Genomic DNA, 18,862 nt, shown 5'->3' with positions numbered 1-18,862 from the left:
TTTAGAAGCTAACGTATCCTACGTCACCTTCAGCACCATCCCTCCCAACGTTTCAGCTTCATTCAATTAGCCTTCCTTTGGTAGTCTTCAATTAAGTATACTTAGTACAGTTTAGTGAACTGAGTAACAGTTAAGAAGGTTCCTGCAATGGTGCCGAAAGTTTAGGAAGAAAGTGAGGTGATGTTCGTGAAATCCTACGCAGGTTTAAAACAGAAGACTGCTGCACACGTATTTACCTGTATAGTGACGAAAGGATAACAGAGTACCAAGACGGATTCCTGGTGTTTCTCCTATGCATCACGCATAGGGCCATCTCAGGCAACAGCTGAGAACCAACGAGCTCTTGCGCTCTCAGTCTATTAAACGAACAACTCTTTTCACAGTAAATAATATTACAATGCACAATTGTTTCTCTCTGCCTTGAACATTATGAGAACACAGCGTACATTATTTTCAGTACAGTAAAAAATTACGTTATTTTGTAAAACGAACATTCACTACTAATTGAACAACAAATATTTGCAGGATATAGGCACATTACTTTTATGATTTCGCCTATGATGCTAGGTGAGTTTCTCGTGATTGTTACTGTGCAGTGAAGCAGAATGGAGAACTTTTAATGTTATTTGAAAGTACTTTATTGATTTTATTAATGAAATTTGAGCTCCATCAGCACCTGTAGCTTAAGTAAGATAATGTTAACATGATTTATTACAGGAAAGGTAAGTATTAGAGCTTAGTATTTAACATTGTGTTTATGTGTTAGTGCTGCTTTCCAGAACAGCAACGCTTCATACCTATTCACTGTGAAAGTAAAATGGCGTGTGGTAAGGAAAACGCTTTCACTCTGAAGGTAGTATCATTTTCTGACTCAAATACAAAAAGTAAGATTTGGCAGTACTAACGTGCCGGTGGTTCAGTGGGACCCTGGGCGTGTAGTGGCGAGCTAGTAGCGTGTAGTGACTGAAGGCCTGTTTTCCCGCAGAGACGCCCACAAAACGTCTTAACCGGTCATCGTCCGCGGACGCAGACGGTGGCCCGTTGAAACCTTTTGTGAGGTCCGGAGGAGGGCGGTGATGAGTCGACGGCGGCTGCATAGCGCATCTCTTGTGTCTTTTCCAGGTCCTCCGGTTGAGGTCGGGGTCACCATGTACGTGCTGAGTATCAGCTCGCTCTCTGAAGTAAAAATGGTACTAGACGCCTTTACTGTTCGGCATTCAACAGACTTCTCGTTAACCGCTAGAAGAATATAAACGTTACTTTTAATTTCGTTTCTTAACGAATTTTTCTTTAGAAATTAGTTTTTTTGCGTTTTTTGTCATTCCTTTACAATACGTAATTTTCGTTCCCGTTCACCTCGCATTCCCCTCTCAACCCTGAAACCTACTCTCAACCCCTCACGACTCCCCCCCCCCACAACGTCGTTTTTTCTAAAAACATTTTGCATGACATTCCTGGGCGCCGACGCGCCCAGCTATTTTGCAGGGATACACTCTTGGCACTGACTTTGTACCGAACTAGCTATCTCGACAACAACTGCAACGATTTTTTTCTTGCGAATGACACAAGCCATTGACAAGATGACATCCCTGTACATTTCCTGTTCATTTCCTTTTATTTCGAGCTCATTTTTGTACCACGTTTGTTTTTTATTTTAATTGGGACTAGCCATATTTTTGATTGAGGTAAAGAGACTCTTAGAAGCTGCTGCCGCATGCTGTTGGGAAGCGCGATGCCTGAGCAGAAGTAACAAACAGCGAAGTGAGAAATGAGTGCAACTGTGGTGGGTGTACCTGTGCTTCTTCAGTGTGTGTGTGTTTGTGTGTGTGTGTTTGTGTTCGTGACTGAAGCGAGAGGGAGCGAGGGAGAGCGTACACAGGCTGAGACGACCGTTTCCTTTGACCCTGGGGCGTGTGGTGTATGTGGATTTGCAGCCGAGTGGAGACAGCTGTCGCCGCCGCCGGCTACGGCTGCCAGTGGCATGTCCCCCGTCCTTTCTCGCAGCAGATTGGCTGGACGCTGATATCGCCGCTTCGCCAAGCCTTTCACCCTCAGTGGTCCACGGCGCTTCCTGGCCCGCGCCCATCCACCGCCTGTCGATACATCTGATACCAGAAGCAGGGCCGGCTCTAGCCCGCTCCCTTGCTTATTCAGCCACTTACTGCTCGTCTTCCGCGCACTACACAGCCGCCACTGACGAAAAATCGTGTCTGCCAGAAAAGATAGTCCTTTTTCGTCAACGCAGCCCCCAATACAAATTTGTTCTTATTTATTACGCTAGCAGGCAGGGGATGTCGCCGGCTTACAGGAAGCGCCGTTGTCCACTTCTTGAAAATCTAACTTCTTTATTAAACAAAGGTGTGTGTTGAACGAGAATGCTGTATTCCCGTAGTGTTACCTGTGATTATGCTACTTGCAGGTCCGCCCGTGGAAGTTGGAGTCACAATGTACGTCCTCAGTATCAGCTCCGTGTCTGAAGTATTGATGGTACTTGGAAGTTATTTATACAGACAAGCCTTGCTGGTGTTTATGGAAGAGTTGGATGTCGAAATATTCATATATATTTTTTTTATTTACTAAGAGCTGAGACTCGTCTCCCTTTCTTCCTACTCCTTTACTCCCGGCGATGTCAGTGGTACCGCAGAAAGATGCTATTACTAGTAGAGAAGGTGGGCACAATTCTGTCGGCAGACGCCTCAGCAGCGAGATCGATTGATGGAGCTGAGGGGAGGGAGCTATTAAAGTCGATTTCCGAGCGATTTCGAAATCGTCTTGTCTTCTCTCTTCTGTTCTTTTTCTTCTTACGCAGACTCGCGGTGCCACTGAATATCTCCGACTCCACCCTGATGGGAATCCTCAGACACTAATCGAAAGCGTAGAAAGGGAAAAAAAGAGTAACGAGCAGCATACTGTTCGGAGAACTCTTCAAAGTGATTGAGCTGAGACGGCGCCACCCTACCCGGGATGCGTGGTAAACCGCAACCGCCGGACTTGGCGCTCGGCTCCACGCCTGAGCGCGAATTCCGACACGGAAGCGACAGCTTATCGATTAATCTAAAGGCTATTTTTCCCTAGCAGCTGTCTGTGTCCTCCCAAGGGAACCCTACAGCGTTCCTCATCACTTCTCTATAAACAGATAGACCAAAACAAAACAAAAAGTCGACTGAAAACCGATCAAATGCATGTCACTGCAAGCATTATAAGACTGCTCGCGGACAGCTAACGCCATCTCGGCATTTAAATCTGTGTACATTAATAATAGCGTATTTCACTCAAAATTTTAACTAATTTCCGATACGCTGCCGACAGGACGGTACTGTAACACTGTTGCGATACACCGGTCGGAAGGGAAATTGAAAAAAAAAATGAATGAAAAAAAAAGAAAAACGTTTTCCCTCCCCGTATCTCAGACTCGCAATGGAGACCGGTAGATTTGCAGATTGCTTTAGATGTTCCGCCCAGCAGCAAATACATATTTGTATAATTATTGTAATAGTAGTTGTTTGTTATGTTTTTTTGTGTACATTCAGTTCCACATTGGAGCCCTCATCGACCTTCCTGGTTTACACACGTCCGCACTGTGCATTTCAGAAACACACTGTGCTTTTTTGGAACAAATAAAAGGGGACGCGGAAGTGCTGCCGTCGTCACTGGGCGGATAAAACCGGTCCAGAAAAAGAAGGGAGACGCCCTACTGTTCGGCGCGCGTTGTCGCTCGCGGCCGGAACTGAGTGTACACGCGTGTACAACCAGGTGAAGGGCCCTGAGTGCATCCAAGGTCCACCGTCACTTAGGACGTGACCGGCGACCGACTGCGGCGACGAATGTCCACCGTCTTCTTTCGCATTCATGTTGTCGCAGTCACTGTTTACCGTCGTCTGGCGTGGCTGCTGCCCGCGGCCCGCGGCGCGGGGGCGGCGTGGCGCACCCCGGCCCGCCGCGCCGCAGCTCGCGGCCCCCCGCCGGCAGCAGCCACCACTGTCTAACCATTGTTATATATACATATATATATATACATACATATTTGTGTTCTTTTTTTGGTTTGGAGACTCTCTTGGTGAACGAGGAGGAGGTTTTCTCTGTGTCAGTGGAGCCCTCGTGCATGCGTAGCGCCGCCTGGCTGTCGCGCCTGCTGCCTGCCGTGCCTGCTGCCCGCGCCTCGCATTGCCTTGCTCGGCTGCCTTGCCTTGCCTTGCCTTGCCCGCACCGTGCAGTAGACTCCGACCCCCGCCGAGTGCATCGACTGCATGCCTTCAGACCTGACTCGGCCGCAGAGCCCTCACTTCTCCTACTGTCTCCACCATCACACCGACCACTCGCCCCTCCAGAGTACGCCTCCGTGTTGCTTTTCGAATGTCACACACACAAAATTATGTAAATGTATGCCCGATAGCCTACCCTGTCTGGAACCTGTGACGAGCGCCTCTTGCCGAGTTCCGGGAGAAACCACACCCTGTGTGCACTCCATGTAAGCCTACTACTGTAATAGCTGTAGTTAGTGGACGTCTGCCTTCGTTGCTCAAGTGTCCACCTAGTAACACAAAAGATCATGTTTCAAGTTGAAACTAGTCCTATATCCTATACTTGCATCGTGATATGGAACCTGTCATGGAAAGATCTGGAAACGTATGTGAATTTGTCTTTGGACGGGAGACAATCATAGGTATATCATCTGTTGTGCATGACTTCGTACACATGATCCAGATTGTATACCGATTAGGTTCCTTTCAGATTACGCTGATACAATAGCTCCCTACTTAGCAATCATATACAACCGCTCGCCCACCGATAGATCTGTACCTACAGATTGGAAAATTGCGCAGGTCGCACCAGTGTTTAAGAAGGGTAGTAGGAGTAATCCATCGAACTACAGACCTATATCATTGACGTCGGTTTGCATTAGAGTTTTGGAGCATATACTGTATTCAAACATTATGAATCACCTCGAAGGGAACGATCTATTGATACGTAATCAGCATGGTTTCAGAAAACATCGTTCTTGTGCAACGCAGCTAGCTCTTTATCCGCACGAAGTAATGGCCGCCATCGACAGTGGATCTCAAGTTGATTCCGTATTTCTAGATTTCCGGAAAGCTTTTGACACCGTTCCTCACAAGCGACTTCTAATCAAGTTGCGGGCCTATGGAGTATCGTCTCAGTTGTGTGACTGGATTCGTGATTTCCTGTCAGGAAGGTCGCAGTTCGTAGTAATAGACGGCAAATCATCATGTAAAACTGAAGTGATATCAGGTGTTCCCCATGGAAGCTTCCTGGGACCTCTGCTGTTCCTGGTCTCTATAAATGATCTGGGTGACAATCTGAGCAGTTCTCTTAGGTTGTTCGCAGATGATGCTGTAATTTACCGTCTAGTAAGGTCATCCTAAGACCAGTATCAGTTGCAAAGCGATTTAGAAAAGATTGCTGTATGGTGTGGCAGTTGGCAGTTGACGCTAAATAACGAAAAGTGTGAGGCGATCCCCACGACTTCCAAAAGAAATCCGTTGGAATTCGATTACTCGATAAATAGTACAATTCTCAAGGCTGTCAATTCAACTAAGTACCTGGGTGTTAAAATTACGAACAACTTCAGTTGGAAAGACCACATAGGCAATATTGTGGGGAAGGCGAGCCAAAGGTTGCGTTTCATTGGCAGGACACTTAGAAGATCCAACAAGTCCACTAAAGAGACAGCTTACACTACACTCGTTCGTCCTCTGTTAGAATATTGCTGCGCGGTGTGGGATCCTTACCAGGTGGGATTGACGGAGGACATGGAAAGGATGCAAAAAAGGGCAGCTCGTTTTGTATTATCACGTAATAGGGGAGAGAGTGTGGCAGATATGATACGCGAGTTGGGATGGAAGTCATTAAAGCAAAGACGTTTTTCGTCGCGGCGAGATCAGTCACCAACTTTCTCTTCCGAATGCGAAAATATTTTGTTGTGCCCAACCTACATAGGTAGGAATGATCATCAAAATAAAATAAGAGAAATCAGAACTCGAACAGAAAGGTTTAGGTGTTCGTTTCTCCCACGCGCTGTTCGGGAGTGGAATGGTAGAGAGATAGTATGATTGTGGTTCGATGAACCCTCTGCCAAGCACTTAAATGTGAATTGCCGAGTAATCATGTAGATGTAGATGTAGATGATAAGGAAAGGTGGACTACAGGGTGGTGCAGAAACCGTCGTCGTAGGAAAGCTGGACAGTAGCAGAAATGATCAGCGAACAGATTAACACAATAAACAGAAGATTTACTTAACTTACATTTCTCCAAGCGAACGAAGACTCAATACAAATAATGCGGCAAGAAACATGGAGTCCAGCTATCTCAACGTCGACAAGGATTAACCTCGAACTAAGGTATCGTAACGTAGTGGCTCCAGGCGCAAGTGGAGAAGAGCGGCTGCACTGGCCGTGCTATATATACTGCGTCGGCAGAGGGCGCTTGTAGTACGGAGTTGCCAGAGATGTGGCTCAGCGGACGCACGTCACTGGGTCCGCCAGACCCTCGCGACCCCTATAGGCATCAGACGGAAACTTACCACTCCGTCACCAACCTTGACACACCGTGGGGTGGTATCGATATGTGATACCACATCATCTTCAGTAACACCATGTGCACATTCCTCAAACCAATGGCAGCATTGTCTGCAAAGCGCTCCATCTAGGAAAATTATTGCAGTAAACTGAAAAATCGGTTCCCGATAGAGGGAATGTGTGCTTCTGAAATGGTACTTACGTTATCTTACGCGAAATATGTTGTTCAGTGTATTCCACATTGCCCTTCCCACTAGGAGAGTATGGAAAGTAACTAACGTGTCATGTGATTATAGATGAGTGACTGGTACGTTACTGTCCCACTTTATCTCTTCTCTGTCCTGTGATACAGCTAACGACGTTGTTCTCACTCTTGAATTATCTGGTTTATAATCACATATGTTGCATTAGGGTAAGGCTATAATTATTCAAAATTTTAGAGAACTGTCGATGCAGGCAGTAGCAAGTGTCTTGATACAGAGGGTGCAGTAGAGTATGTAATGCATGTGCTGGCCATTCCAACTTCGTTCCTCTGTTCATGTGATCCTGGATAATAGAAGAGTTCGAAGATGAACACGCCAGTGTGGTCCTGAGGTTCTCAATAGGCTCCCTCATCCAGTTCCCTAAAACAGAAAGTCAGAACTGATAAATACATGAACGAGCTACTGGTATTGACATTAATTGAAAAAAAAGATGTCCTAATATCCTTCCTAGTAGAACAGGAATCACATTTCCAGTGACTGGAAAATATATGATCTTTTTCTCACATCTGCGTAGAATATATACTGGTGTAGGAGTAACAGTTTATTATTTATTGTCTGATATGGCTGCCACTCCTGCTCATACAGTGTTTTGGCTACAAGTGAAATCAGTCAGCCATAACAGCCATAACATTAATCAGCGGCTCAGTACGCCTAAAAACGAGATTGGTTTAACAGCTCACTCTGTAACGTTTGGTTGTTTACTTCCCATTCGTAAATATTCTAAAAAAAAAAAGTGTGTAATCTTATGGGACTTAACTGTTAAAGTCATCAGTCCCTAAGTTCACACACCACTTAACCTAAATTATCCTAAGGACAAACACACACACCCATGCCCGAGGGAGGACTCGAACCTCCGCCGGGATCAGCCGCACAGTCCATGACTGCAGCGCCTCAGACCGCTCGGCTAATCCCGCGTGGCTAAATATTCTACCTACAGAGAAGTTGAAATCAAATAACGCAATTAAAAACAGTAAGTCGCCTTCAGTTATAACAAAATAAAATTACTTATCTGTAGGGTTTGCGTTTCCTGATGCCAACGATCAACTACAAATCTGGAACAGATTTAGTCCCGATATCACACAATTTGTACAGCGCGTTCGCACTTCCTCTTCGTGAATAACAAATAAAAATCGTCTTGCAGACCCATGTCATTATAAAAACCTGGTCCCGGGAAAACACCAGCAGAAGACGATAAAAACGGAAACCAGAGGAACTCCATTACCTTTAACTATGTTGATTTTAACTTTCGGGTGAGTCATTATTGTCGGGATAAAATATGTTAGCACTAAACATTTAACGTAAATGTTTCTGCACTTAATGCACAGGTTCCTGTTCAGACTTATAAATACTCCAGCCCGATTCTTTACCTCTGCCACGTAAATATTTTGTGTGCGTTTGCCAGTTACAGGTGTCTACGATAACGACAGAGAGAGAGAGAGAGAGAGAGAGAGAGAGAGAGAGGGAGAGAGAGAGAGAGAAATACAGAGAAAGAACGTCTCAAGGGATGTGCTTAGGAATGAAGTGGTATATTTTGCTAAACAACAAACGCTCCCCTTTTTCTGCGATATTCTGGACACAGACTTATCGGCGCAGGCCGGATCGGCTAAATCAGCATCGTAACCGAACCCGGATTAGCACAGCTCTCCTGTCGCGTCATTAATGTGCAAATTGAGCAATCAAAATGGAAATAAGAGGCGCTAGCAGTTATTAATTATTATGAATTACTATTCATCCGTTGGACTGCGATGGCAGTGAAGACATTTTCTACCGTTGTGGATCTGGCAAAGTCTGCCATTTCAATCAACCCGCGTTTCCATGCGACTCGTGGAACATGTCACCTTTATGAATCCAATATCTTCTGATTACTGCACAAAAACTTCCGTTGAATGACGGTACCCAGTTTGCACCACCCATTCTTCTGATTACTGTATAAATCTGTTGCTGAATTACGGTATCCAGTTTGCACCACCCATAGAAGTTTATGTACAGAAAATGTGTCAGAATATATCATACATTACCTCTTATTTCTTATCTATGTGTCGCTTTCTCTTCGGTGACGCTACCACATTCCGCTTTGTACTGTTTCAAATTACACATGTCTTTATACCTCGTTCCACTGTTTTGCATCTATATCACGCTGACGCTTCATATGAGACTGTTCTTGTTCACACTATCCACAGAGGCGTTGTTTAGTAAGCATGACAATTTGTGAGCTGTAACAGTTTCGAATCACTCTCCGTTAGTGCAAAATTTATGAGGATTTTGCGTTCGTAAGTGTTAATAGTACAATGGGACAGTAAAAATATCAGTTTAACACATGAATAAAGCACAAGGTTTACTGCGTTTTTAGAAAGTCACAGAACGTAACATAAATTACGGAAATTACGGATCGGAGAAAAGGTGAAGTTTTCAAACGTTTCATAGTGAGTGAAAATGGAACAGGTCAGCAACATAGCAGTACTGACATCATTTAACACAGCAAATGTCAAAAATTCTGTAGCATACTCGAAGCAGGTAGGTTCTATGTAAGTGCCACATCTGATCAGTATTACTTGAATTTGCCAAGAGAGATGAATCCTTCCTCATGACCATATTGTATTCGTCATGAAACCAGAAGAAGATCTAATGAATGACTCATCTAGCTGCAGGAATCTCGGATGACGTAGTTGGCACCACTGACAATGTCATCGTTTCAATAAGCAACAGCTGTCCTCCTAAAGAAACAACTATTCCCATACAAACCTACAATTAGTGGACAATTCCGTATCAGTGGCATTAAACAAATTTTGCTGCAGTAGGAGATTTTGGGCAGTAAATAACGATTAGGATTCTTTTTTTTTTTAATATCTCGACCTTTATGATATCCATTTATAATTTACAGTCGTATTAACCAGGTGAATAGTAACTGCTTGGCCACATTTTACAGCCAGGTACTCGGCACTGAAGTGAGCTGCAGTATTCTCTACAGAACTTCTTCGTATTTGACGCATCTGACCATATGGTCAAATGGTACCCTCGTTAGTGCAGAGTGGGACAAATAAAACTGGCTCAGAGAAGAGAATTCCAAGGGCCGGTCTCTTGTGACAGGAGTCGTGTTGATTTGCTAGGACTGAGGCATTTTCTGGTGAACTGCAGCCACCACGTTTCGGAATGGTGTTTGACTTGTTCAAAACAAAATCTGTCTGACGCCATTTTCGGACTAAGCGTTACATGGCACTCTTTGCTGGCACTTCGACACCATTAAACTTCTGTGCAAACAACTGACCACACCATTTCGACGATCTGTTATCACGCAACTTTCCAGAAAGAACATCCGTTGCTCCATCGTCCCCTTTGCACCGCTCCACTCACACTGGCACAGACCGCACTACGCTCTGAACCTGTGTGGATAACGTGGCGGGCGTTCATGTGATGTGCGCGTTACGGGGCTTGGTTATATGCATACATTCACGTTCAATCGTATCCTCTCATCCGAATCACTTTTATTTGCCCCACCTTGTAGTTCTCTGAGACACTGGCAATCTTACCATCATCTGACACGTAATAACTGTTGTCACATTCATTCTCCAATACACATCCTGTGTTCCCATGCAAACCTCATCCTATTGTGTTTCGGAACGAGAACACTAAAGAGCCTTCCCTCAGTCAGATGGTCCCTCGGTCCTACCGATACCGGATGTCGGTTTCGTCCTGCAACGTAATCATGGTGAGGTGTGTGGCGTCATACGAGCGCAAACCAAAAAGGAACAGAACACTGACAATATTTCTTTCGCTTCTGTATCAGTTTTTGGAATGTAGGCTGCGGCAACGGACTGATCTTTAGGTCTAGGTTAAGTTCGGAGGCTATCTAGGTTAAGTTCGGAGGCTACAGCTTGATTGTGAATTGGTGAAGCCAACGAATGTGAATAAGAATTCTCAGATGTGGTGACATACTGATCTGTAGCGTAGCCCCAAGTCTAGCTTAGTTTGAAAGGTACAGTTTGATAGCAAGTTTGCGTATCGCGCGTTTCAGTTAACCCCTGACATGTAATCACAACAACCATCTATCATCAGAATGAGATTTTCACTCTGCAGCGGAGTGTGCGCTGATATGAAACTTCCTGGCAGATTAAAACTGTGTGCCCGACCGAGACTCGAACTCGGGAGAGCACTTGCCCGCGAAAGGCAAAGGTCGCGAGTTCGAGTCTCGGTGGGGTACACAGTTTCAATCTGCCAGGAAGTATCTATCATCAGGTTGCACAGGGAAGCGCTGAAATGGTTCAAATGGCTCTGAGCACTATGGGACTTAACATCTGTGGTCATCAGTCCCCTAGAACTTAGAACTACTTAAACCTAACTAACCTAAGGTCATCACACACATCCATGCCCGAGGCAGGATTCGAACCTGCGACCGTAGCGAAGCGCTGAAATGCTCAGGCTTATATCACGCAGCGGGGCTGCACAACTTACAGTTAATTAGTCTGGTCCATTGATTGTTGTCTGGTTCTGCGAGTCAGCAGTCTTGCGTCATTGATATCAATACACTAGATGTGACTAGACTTTGAGTCTGCGCGATAAATCCGATATTATCACACTCGAGACAACGCCCTTCCCTTCCCCTCTCCCCTCCCACCGGCATTAATGCCAGTACTCTAGTAGCAGTACTTTCCCCAATGTTACGTATATGAAGAAAGGTAGCACCCAAAGCCAAGGCACATGTCACTCAATTGTTGTAGATAACGAGCTCAGAGTTTACGGTGGATGAAATCCAAGATGGGACCGATAGGATATTCGGCGAATTTGTGAAACAGCATATCGATGGGAATACATTTCACGCTGTATAAAATCTTTTGCTACGATTTTGGATGTCTAACGCGGACAACAGTGACTGTTGATTGACAGAGAAAATATTTTCCGTCTTGGGGTGTGTACTGCTTTTCTAGTGCCGCCTGTAAGCAAACTGATTTTTGAGAAGGACCATGGTGAGAAACCACACAGCTTAACGCTGTTCGCAACGGGAAGCCTCATCAGACAACAGGTACGGGTCTGAGCAAGTTCCTGTGGGGGCACTTACTTTTCACTCTTCTTCTGTTGACAACATTCCACGGTGTTCATGAGAACAGTCTATGCTCCCATCGGTAGTAAAAGAAATGCTTTCCATAAATTTTCAGATCTTTATCATCACTCCCCGGACTCCGACTTGCCTAGAATCCCGGTACAACGCCGAAAGAGCGAGCAGTTTCATTAAATAAATCTGGTAATGATGCGATAACAGTTAAGCCAACACTTGCTGCTGCTTACTTGGAAACAAATACGTTGAAAGCTCATTTCCTTGAGCGATGCTTTCAGAATAAGACTCTCACCTGCCCATAAATTTTCAGATCTTTATTATCACTCCCCGGGCTCCGACTTGCCCAGAATCCCGGTCGAACACCGAAGAAGCGTGCCATTTCATTAAATAAATCTGGTAACAATGCAATAACAGTTAAGCCAACACTTGCTGCTGTTTACTTGGAAATAAATACGTTGAAAGCTCATTTCCTTGAGCGATACATTCAGAATAAGACTCTCACCTGTCTCGGCAACGCAGAAAGACTGCCCTGTAGTCATGTGACTTGCTATCTTAATAACTGTTGCTCTTATTTGTATCTAAAATATCGAACCATCGTATTATGAATCAAACAAATGAGCAGTAGAAACCTAAAACTACTGTGAAGAGATAGAAACTGACCGATCAGACTGTCAGAAAATACGCGAAAAGCCTTCGGGCACATTCACTGAATAGGCTCGGAGCGTGCTATCGAAGACGCCAGCAAGTGCATAAATTTCAGGATTTAACCATTTCTGTGCAACCTGCAAGAAATCAACTAGTAAGAACATTCTACCTCTATATTTAACCAATACTAAGACATCCTTCACTTTTATTGATGACAACTTCAATTACAGTCCAAATACTCAAAATTTCATGGGGATAATGTGAAGACAGATGTTGTTTTCCGTGTTTCAGACTGAGACCATTATTCTTGGCTGATATATTAACAGAAACATTTTGGATGGGATCTCCTTTGTAACAGTATGACAATGTTTGTGCCCACAAAGAAAGACCACTGCAGGAGGGTTCATAGAAAAACGATTTGACTCTATGAACCGGTCTACTCAACATCTTCAACTCTGTCGAAAAATTTTTATATAAGAAAGAATATTAGGGTACAGTAGAGTTCCGATTGCATACTGGATGATTTTCCCAAGAACCCACCAATAACTGTTTACCATACATCTGGAAAATTGGTTAAATGGTACCTTCGATGTTTGAGATCTTAGCGGAAAGTCCCCCCCCCCCCCCCCCTAATGGTTGTATGCCAGAATTGTGGAGAAAGAACTTCTAATCGCTATTGGTCACTTGCTGGAGTGTTTTAGATGAACAAAAATAGGTTTATGACTTTCCAACATAATGTAGACGCGAGGATCAGCAACCCAGATTAATAAATTTTATGTTTTCCAGTCACAGTTACATTCAAAAATTTTCATTTGGGGTGACTAGTTTCGGACTACATTATCCATTCTCAAACCGTAGCCTTCGTAGCAAACGTTAATACACATTTCCACCAGTGCACACATATGCAATAGCCGTAACTGGTATTCTTATATATTTATGAAATAGTAAACTTATACAACATGTAATAACTTCACAAAGACCAGAAATGAAAGCTCCCTCCAATCTTCCTTAGTATAGTAAGACCAGAAATTAATAGCCGTAACTAGTATTCTTTTATATTTATGAAATAGTAAACTTATACAACATGTAATAACTTCACAAAGACCAGAAATGAAAGCTCCCTCCAATCTTCCGTATTGTAGTAAGACCACAAATTAATACTACCTCCAACCTCCATAGGAAAATACCGATGGTTGGAGGAAGCATGCACTTCTGGTCTTCATGAATTTATTAGATGTTGTATAAATATTACTATTTCATATATAAATACGCCGAGGTGACAAAAGTCGTGGGATACCTCCTAATATGGTGTCTGGGCTCCTTTTGCCGAGCGTAGCAGCTCGACGTGGCATAGACTCAGCAAGTCGTTGGAAATCCCCTCCAGAAATACTGAGCCATGCTGAGCTACAGCCGTCCATAACTGCGAAAGTGTTGCTGGTCCAGGATTTTGTGCACGAACTGGTTTCGATTATGTCCCATAACTGTTCGGTGGGTTTCATGTCGGGCGATATGGATGGCCAAATCATTCGCTCGAACTGCCCAGAATGTTCTTCAAACCAATCACCAACAATTGTGGCCCGGTGACATGGCGCATTGTCAACCATGCCATCGTTTTTTGGGAACATGACCGGCCGGTGTGGCCAGGCGGTTCTAGGCGCTACAGTCTGGAACCGCGAGACTGGTACGGTCACAGGTTCGAATTCTGCCTCGGGCATGAATATGTGTGATGTCCTTCGGTTAGTTAGGTTTAAGTAGCAGCTAGCAGCACGACATCGTCTTCAGTATCTCTCCTGGGCTCGTGAACATATAAGCTGGACCCTAGAGCCGGCTGGAGTGGCCAAGCGGTTCTAGGCGCTACAGTCTGGAACCGCGCGAGTGCTATGGTCGTAGGTTCGAATCCTGCCTCGGGCATGGATGTGTGTGATGTCCTTAGGTTAGTTAGGTTTAAGTAGTTCTAAGTTCTAGGGGACTGATGACCTCAGACGTTAAGTCCCATAGTGCTCAGAGCCATTTGAACCATTTTTGGGAACATGAAGTACATGAAAGGGTACAGATGGTCTCCAAGTAGCCAAACATAATCATTTCCAGTCAATGATCGGTTCAGTTAGACTACATGACCCAGTCCATTCCATATAAACACATCCCACACCGTTATGGAGCCACCAAAAGCTTGCACCATGCCTCCTTGACAACTTGGCTCCAAGGCTTCGTAGAATCTGGGACACACTCGAATTCTAGTTTCAGCTCATACCAACTAAGATAGGGTCTCATCTGACCAGGTCACGGTTTTCCAGGGTCCAAATGGTTGAAATGGCTCTGAGCACTATGGTACCTAACTTCTTAGGTCATAACTTAGAACTACTTAAACCTAACTAACCTAAGGACATCAACACATCCATGCCCGAGGCAGGATTCGAACCTACGACCATAGCACTCGCGCGGTTCCAGACTGTAGCGCCTAGAACCGCTTGGCCACTCCAGCCGGCTCTAGGGTCCAGCTTATATGTTCACGAGCCCAAGAGAGATACTGAAGACGATGTCGTGCTGCTAGCAAAGGCATTCTAGTCGGTCGTCTTCTGCTATAGCCCATTAACGCCAAATTTCGCTGCACTATCCTAATGGATACGTTCATCGTACGTCCCACAATGATTTCTCCGGATAGTTCACGCAGTTTTGATTATCTGTTATCACTGACAATTCCCCACAAACGTCGATGTTCTCGGTCGTTAAGTGAAGACTGTCGGCCACTGTGTTGTCTGTGGTGAGAGGTTACGCCCTCTTTTTTTTTTTTTTTTTTTTTTTTTTTTTTTGAGCGCTATGGGACTTAACGTCTGCGGTCATCAGTTCCCTAGAGCTTAGAACTACTTACTTACTCCATGCCCGAGGCAGGATTCGAACCTGCGACCGTAGCGGTCGCGCGGTTCCAGACTGTAGCTCCTAGAACCGCTCGGCCAAAACCGGCCGGCGATGTAGTTCCTGAAATTTGGTATTCTAGGCACACTCTTGACGCTATGGATCTAGTAATATTGAATTCCCTAACGATTTCCTAAATGGAATGTACCATGCATCTAGCCCCAGCTACAATTCCGCGTTCAAAGTCTGTTAATTTCCGTGGAGCGGCCATAATCACGTCTGGAACCCTTTCACATGAATCACCTGAGTGCATATCGTTATCGCATGACTTTTGTCACGCAAACGTTTGAAATGAAGGCTATGGCTTGAGAATGGGCAGTGTAGTCCGAAATTAGTCACGAGAAATAAAAATTTTTGAACGCACCTATGACAGAAATCGGAAAAAATTAAAAATCGGTTTCCAAATCACGTAGTGCATACACTCAACTGGAACAATAATCGAAGATTCTTCCGGGTTATATGGCCGTGGTCCATGGAATACTTCTATTCCTAAAGTTTCGTCCAATACTACGTTGGACATCCTCAGAGGTATGGCTGGTCCTGTTGGGTCCTGCCAACTCAACAGGACCAGCCATACCTCTGAGGATGTCCAACGTAGTATTGGACGAAACGTTAGGAATAGAAGGTCCCGAGTTCGAGTCTCGGTCCGGCACACAGTTTTAATCTGCCAGGAAGTTTCACATCTGGGTATGTTTTACCTTTCCGGCTGGAGGTAGTATCTGGACTTCAGAGTACGTAACTCACACTGCATAGAAGATTATCTTCGAGATGTGTCAGTCGGCAGGACTCAACAGAACCAGCCATACCTCTGAGGATGTCCGACGTAGTAGGGACGAAACGCTAGGAATAGAAGTATTCCATGGACCACGGCCATATAACCCGGAAGGATTATCAACAACAGTACCATCCGGTCGTGAAAGCCTTCATTGTATAATAATCGAAACGACTAAAGGAAGTCCCGTTCTGTGGTGAGCGTGCCGATACGCTCGTCTCAGAGAGCGCGGAGGAAAGCTAGTCTCCGGCGCTGAGACAGCGGCGGCTGACAGCCGCCCCCGTGTCCGGGCGCAGCCGCAGGGTGCGGCGCGTAGGCAGGGACCGGGCTCGCCGGGCTGGGCCGGGCCGTGCGAGCAGTGGTCGCGCCGCCGCTGCCGCTGCCGCCTGCAGCCGCAGTGCGTCGCTGGCCCGCTGCCAGTCGTGTGTATCGACCTCCAGCAGTCACTGTTTGTCCGCGGGTACGCACGCCGGCAGCCCCATTACCTGACCACCTCCCACGCGTGACCGCGGGTACCAACAAAAAAAAAGGCCTCCTCCCTGACTCATCACCTTCTGCTAGTGGATTTCGCTGCCCAACAGGTTGCATCCTGTCAGTAGGACGGGTGCCAACAAGAAGCGACCTCTATCTCGAATTACCTGGACGATCTGTTCTTCTCTTCCTTTCGAAGATGAAGAAATGATCGATCTACTTCCAAACTCTGCAAAATCAGCTACATAGCTCGAAGATAATCTTCTATGCAGTGTGAGTTTACGTGCTCTAAACTCCAGATACTACCTCCAGCTGGGAAGGTAAAACATACCCAGATGTAGCTGGGCAAAAACTCTTGTCTCGAATCAGTCCATGAGCACTTAATCAGATGAATCTAGGGTAGAAATTGTTATCAAACAATGCTAGTGGATTTCGCTGCCCAACAGGTTGCATCCTGTCAGTAGGACGGGTACCGACAAGAAGCGACCTCTATCTCGAATTACCTGGACGATCTGTTCTTCTCTTCCTTTCGAAGATGAAGAAATGATCGATCTACTTCCAAACTCTGCAAAATCAGCTACATAGCTCGAACAGAATCTTCTTTGCAGTGTGAGTTTACGTGCTCTAAACTCCAGATACTACCTCCAGCCGGAAAGGTAAAACATACCCAGATGTGAAACTTCCTGGCAGATTAAAACTGTGTGCCGGACCGAGACTCGAACTCGGGACCTTTGCCTTTCGCGGGCAAGTGCTCTACCATCTGAGCTTCCGTAAAGTTTGGAAGGTAGGAGACGAGGCACTGGCAGAAGTAAAGCTGTGAGGACGGGGCGGGAGTCGTGCTTGGGTAGCTCAGATGGTAGAGCACTTGCCCGCAAAAGGCAAAGGTCCCGACTTCGAGTCTCCGTCCGGCACACATTTTTAATCTGCCAGGAAGAATCATATCAGCGCACACTCGGCTGCAGAGTGAAAATCTCATTCTGGATACCCAGAATGCAGCACTGTCTCCATTTTTAACAAGTAACTGGGACAAAACTCATGTCTCGAATCAGTCTATGAGCACTTAATCAGCTGAATCTAGGGTAGAGATTGTTATCAAACAATGCTAGTGGATTTCGCTGCCCAACATGTTGCATCCTGTCAGTAGGACAGGTACCGACAAGAAGCGATCTCTATCTCGAATTATCTGGACGATCTGCTCTTCTCTTCATTTCTAACATGAAGAAATGATCGATCCACTTCCAAACTCTGCAAAATCAGCTACACAGCTCGAAGGTAATCTTTGTGCAGTGTGAGTTTATATGCTCTAAACTCGAGATACTACCTCCAGCCGGAAAGGTAAAATATATCCAGATGTAGGAATGCAGCACTGTCTCTACTTGTGACAAGTAACTGGGCCAAAACTCTTGTCTCGAATCAGTCTATGAGCACTTAATCAGATGAATCTGCAGTAGAGATTGTTATCAAACAGGTCATACCAGTATTTTTCGGTTTTTATGTGACAATGTGTTCATGTATGAGCTACACAGTTCGTAGTCCAGAATCAGCACTCAACTGATCTGTCGATGTCAACTCTGGAAATAACTACCGCAAGCTCTAGAAACCGCCTCGGGAACTAGACCAAAAACTTTGCACTTTTAGAGGACAACCGCCTTTGGCTAACTGGCCACCAGTAACAAAACTTCCAGCCGATGCTCACACAGCACCACTCAAATCCGTACAATGAACCTAGGACCTAACTTAACCAAACATAGCCATCGTTGAGCCCAAGTTACTCTTAGGTTTTTGCTTGGTTCCATGTAACCCATGGGACTTGTGCTAAGGTATCACATTACAGAACTAACGTTGACAAGATTTCTCTCACAGTGGATGAGGCTCGCGCCTTGTGTTTACCGCTCTTCTCTGCCGCTCTAAACGTTTATCCCAGAGTTTACACAAGCTAGTCGTATCGACGCATCGCCCTTACTAAGGTTGTGTAGATCATAGTTTATGACCATATTCAGACAAGGTAAACGGTGAGGATCGCAGACGTAGCATTGCCTCTGTACTCTCACTAAATCAGCAGATTTTATACTAAATGTTCCTTTCTTTCGCAGCCAATGCCGAGGGACTAAAATAAATTGATGTTCGACCCAGCGGGATTAGATGGTGATGAAACACATTTTTTATCATTGATGGAAGCGAAGAAGAAAGATTTGGTTTAACGTCCCGTCGA

At 45.2% G+C, this 18,862-nt stretch overlaps 1 protein-coding gene across 5 annotated transcripts in view; it reads left to right on the top strand.

The window, feature by feature from the left end:
- The window catches only part of LOC124613162 (gamma-aminobutyric acid receptor subunit beta), a 610,426-nt gene that overhangs the window by 373,485 nt on the left and 218,079 nt on the right, over nucleotides 1-18,862 (top strand). For 3 of the 5 annotated variants that reach the window (XM_047141793.1, XM_047141788.1, XM_047141791.1), the window contains exon 3: nucleotides 1,123-1,190. In XM_047141793.1, coding sequence (XP_046997749.1) covers nucleotides 1,123-1,190 — 68 coding nt within the window. Of the gene's footprint in view, nucleotides 1-1,122; nucleotides 1,191-2,419; nucleotides 2,488-18,862 lie in introns of all 5 variants that reach the window. The other 2 variants (XM_047141789.1, XM_047141792.1) reach the window with 1 other exon arrangement.

Source organism: Schistocerca americana, chromosome 4 (assembly GCF_021461395.2).
Source record: "Schistocerca americana isolate TAMUIC-IGC-003095 chromosome 4, iqSchAmer2.1, whole genome shotgun sequence".
In the NCBI taxonomy this organism is placed as follows: domain Eukaryota; kingdom Metazoa; phylum Arthropoda; class Insecta; order Orthoptera; family Acrididae; genus Schistocerca; species Schistocerca americana.
Note: the sequence above shows the minus strand (reverse complement) of the source record. Positions and strands in the feature narration are given on the sequence as shown.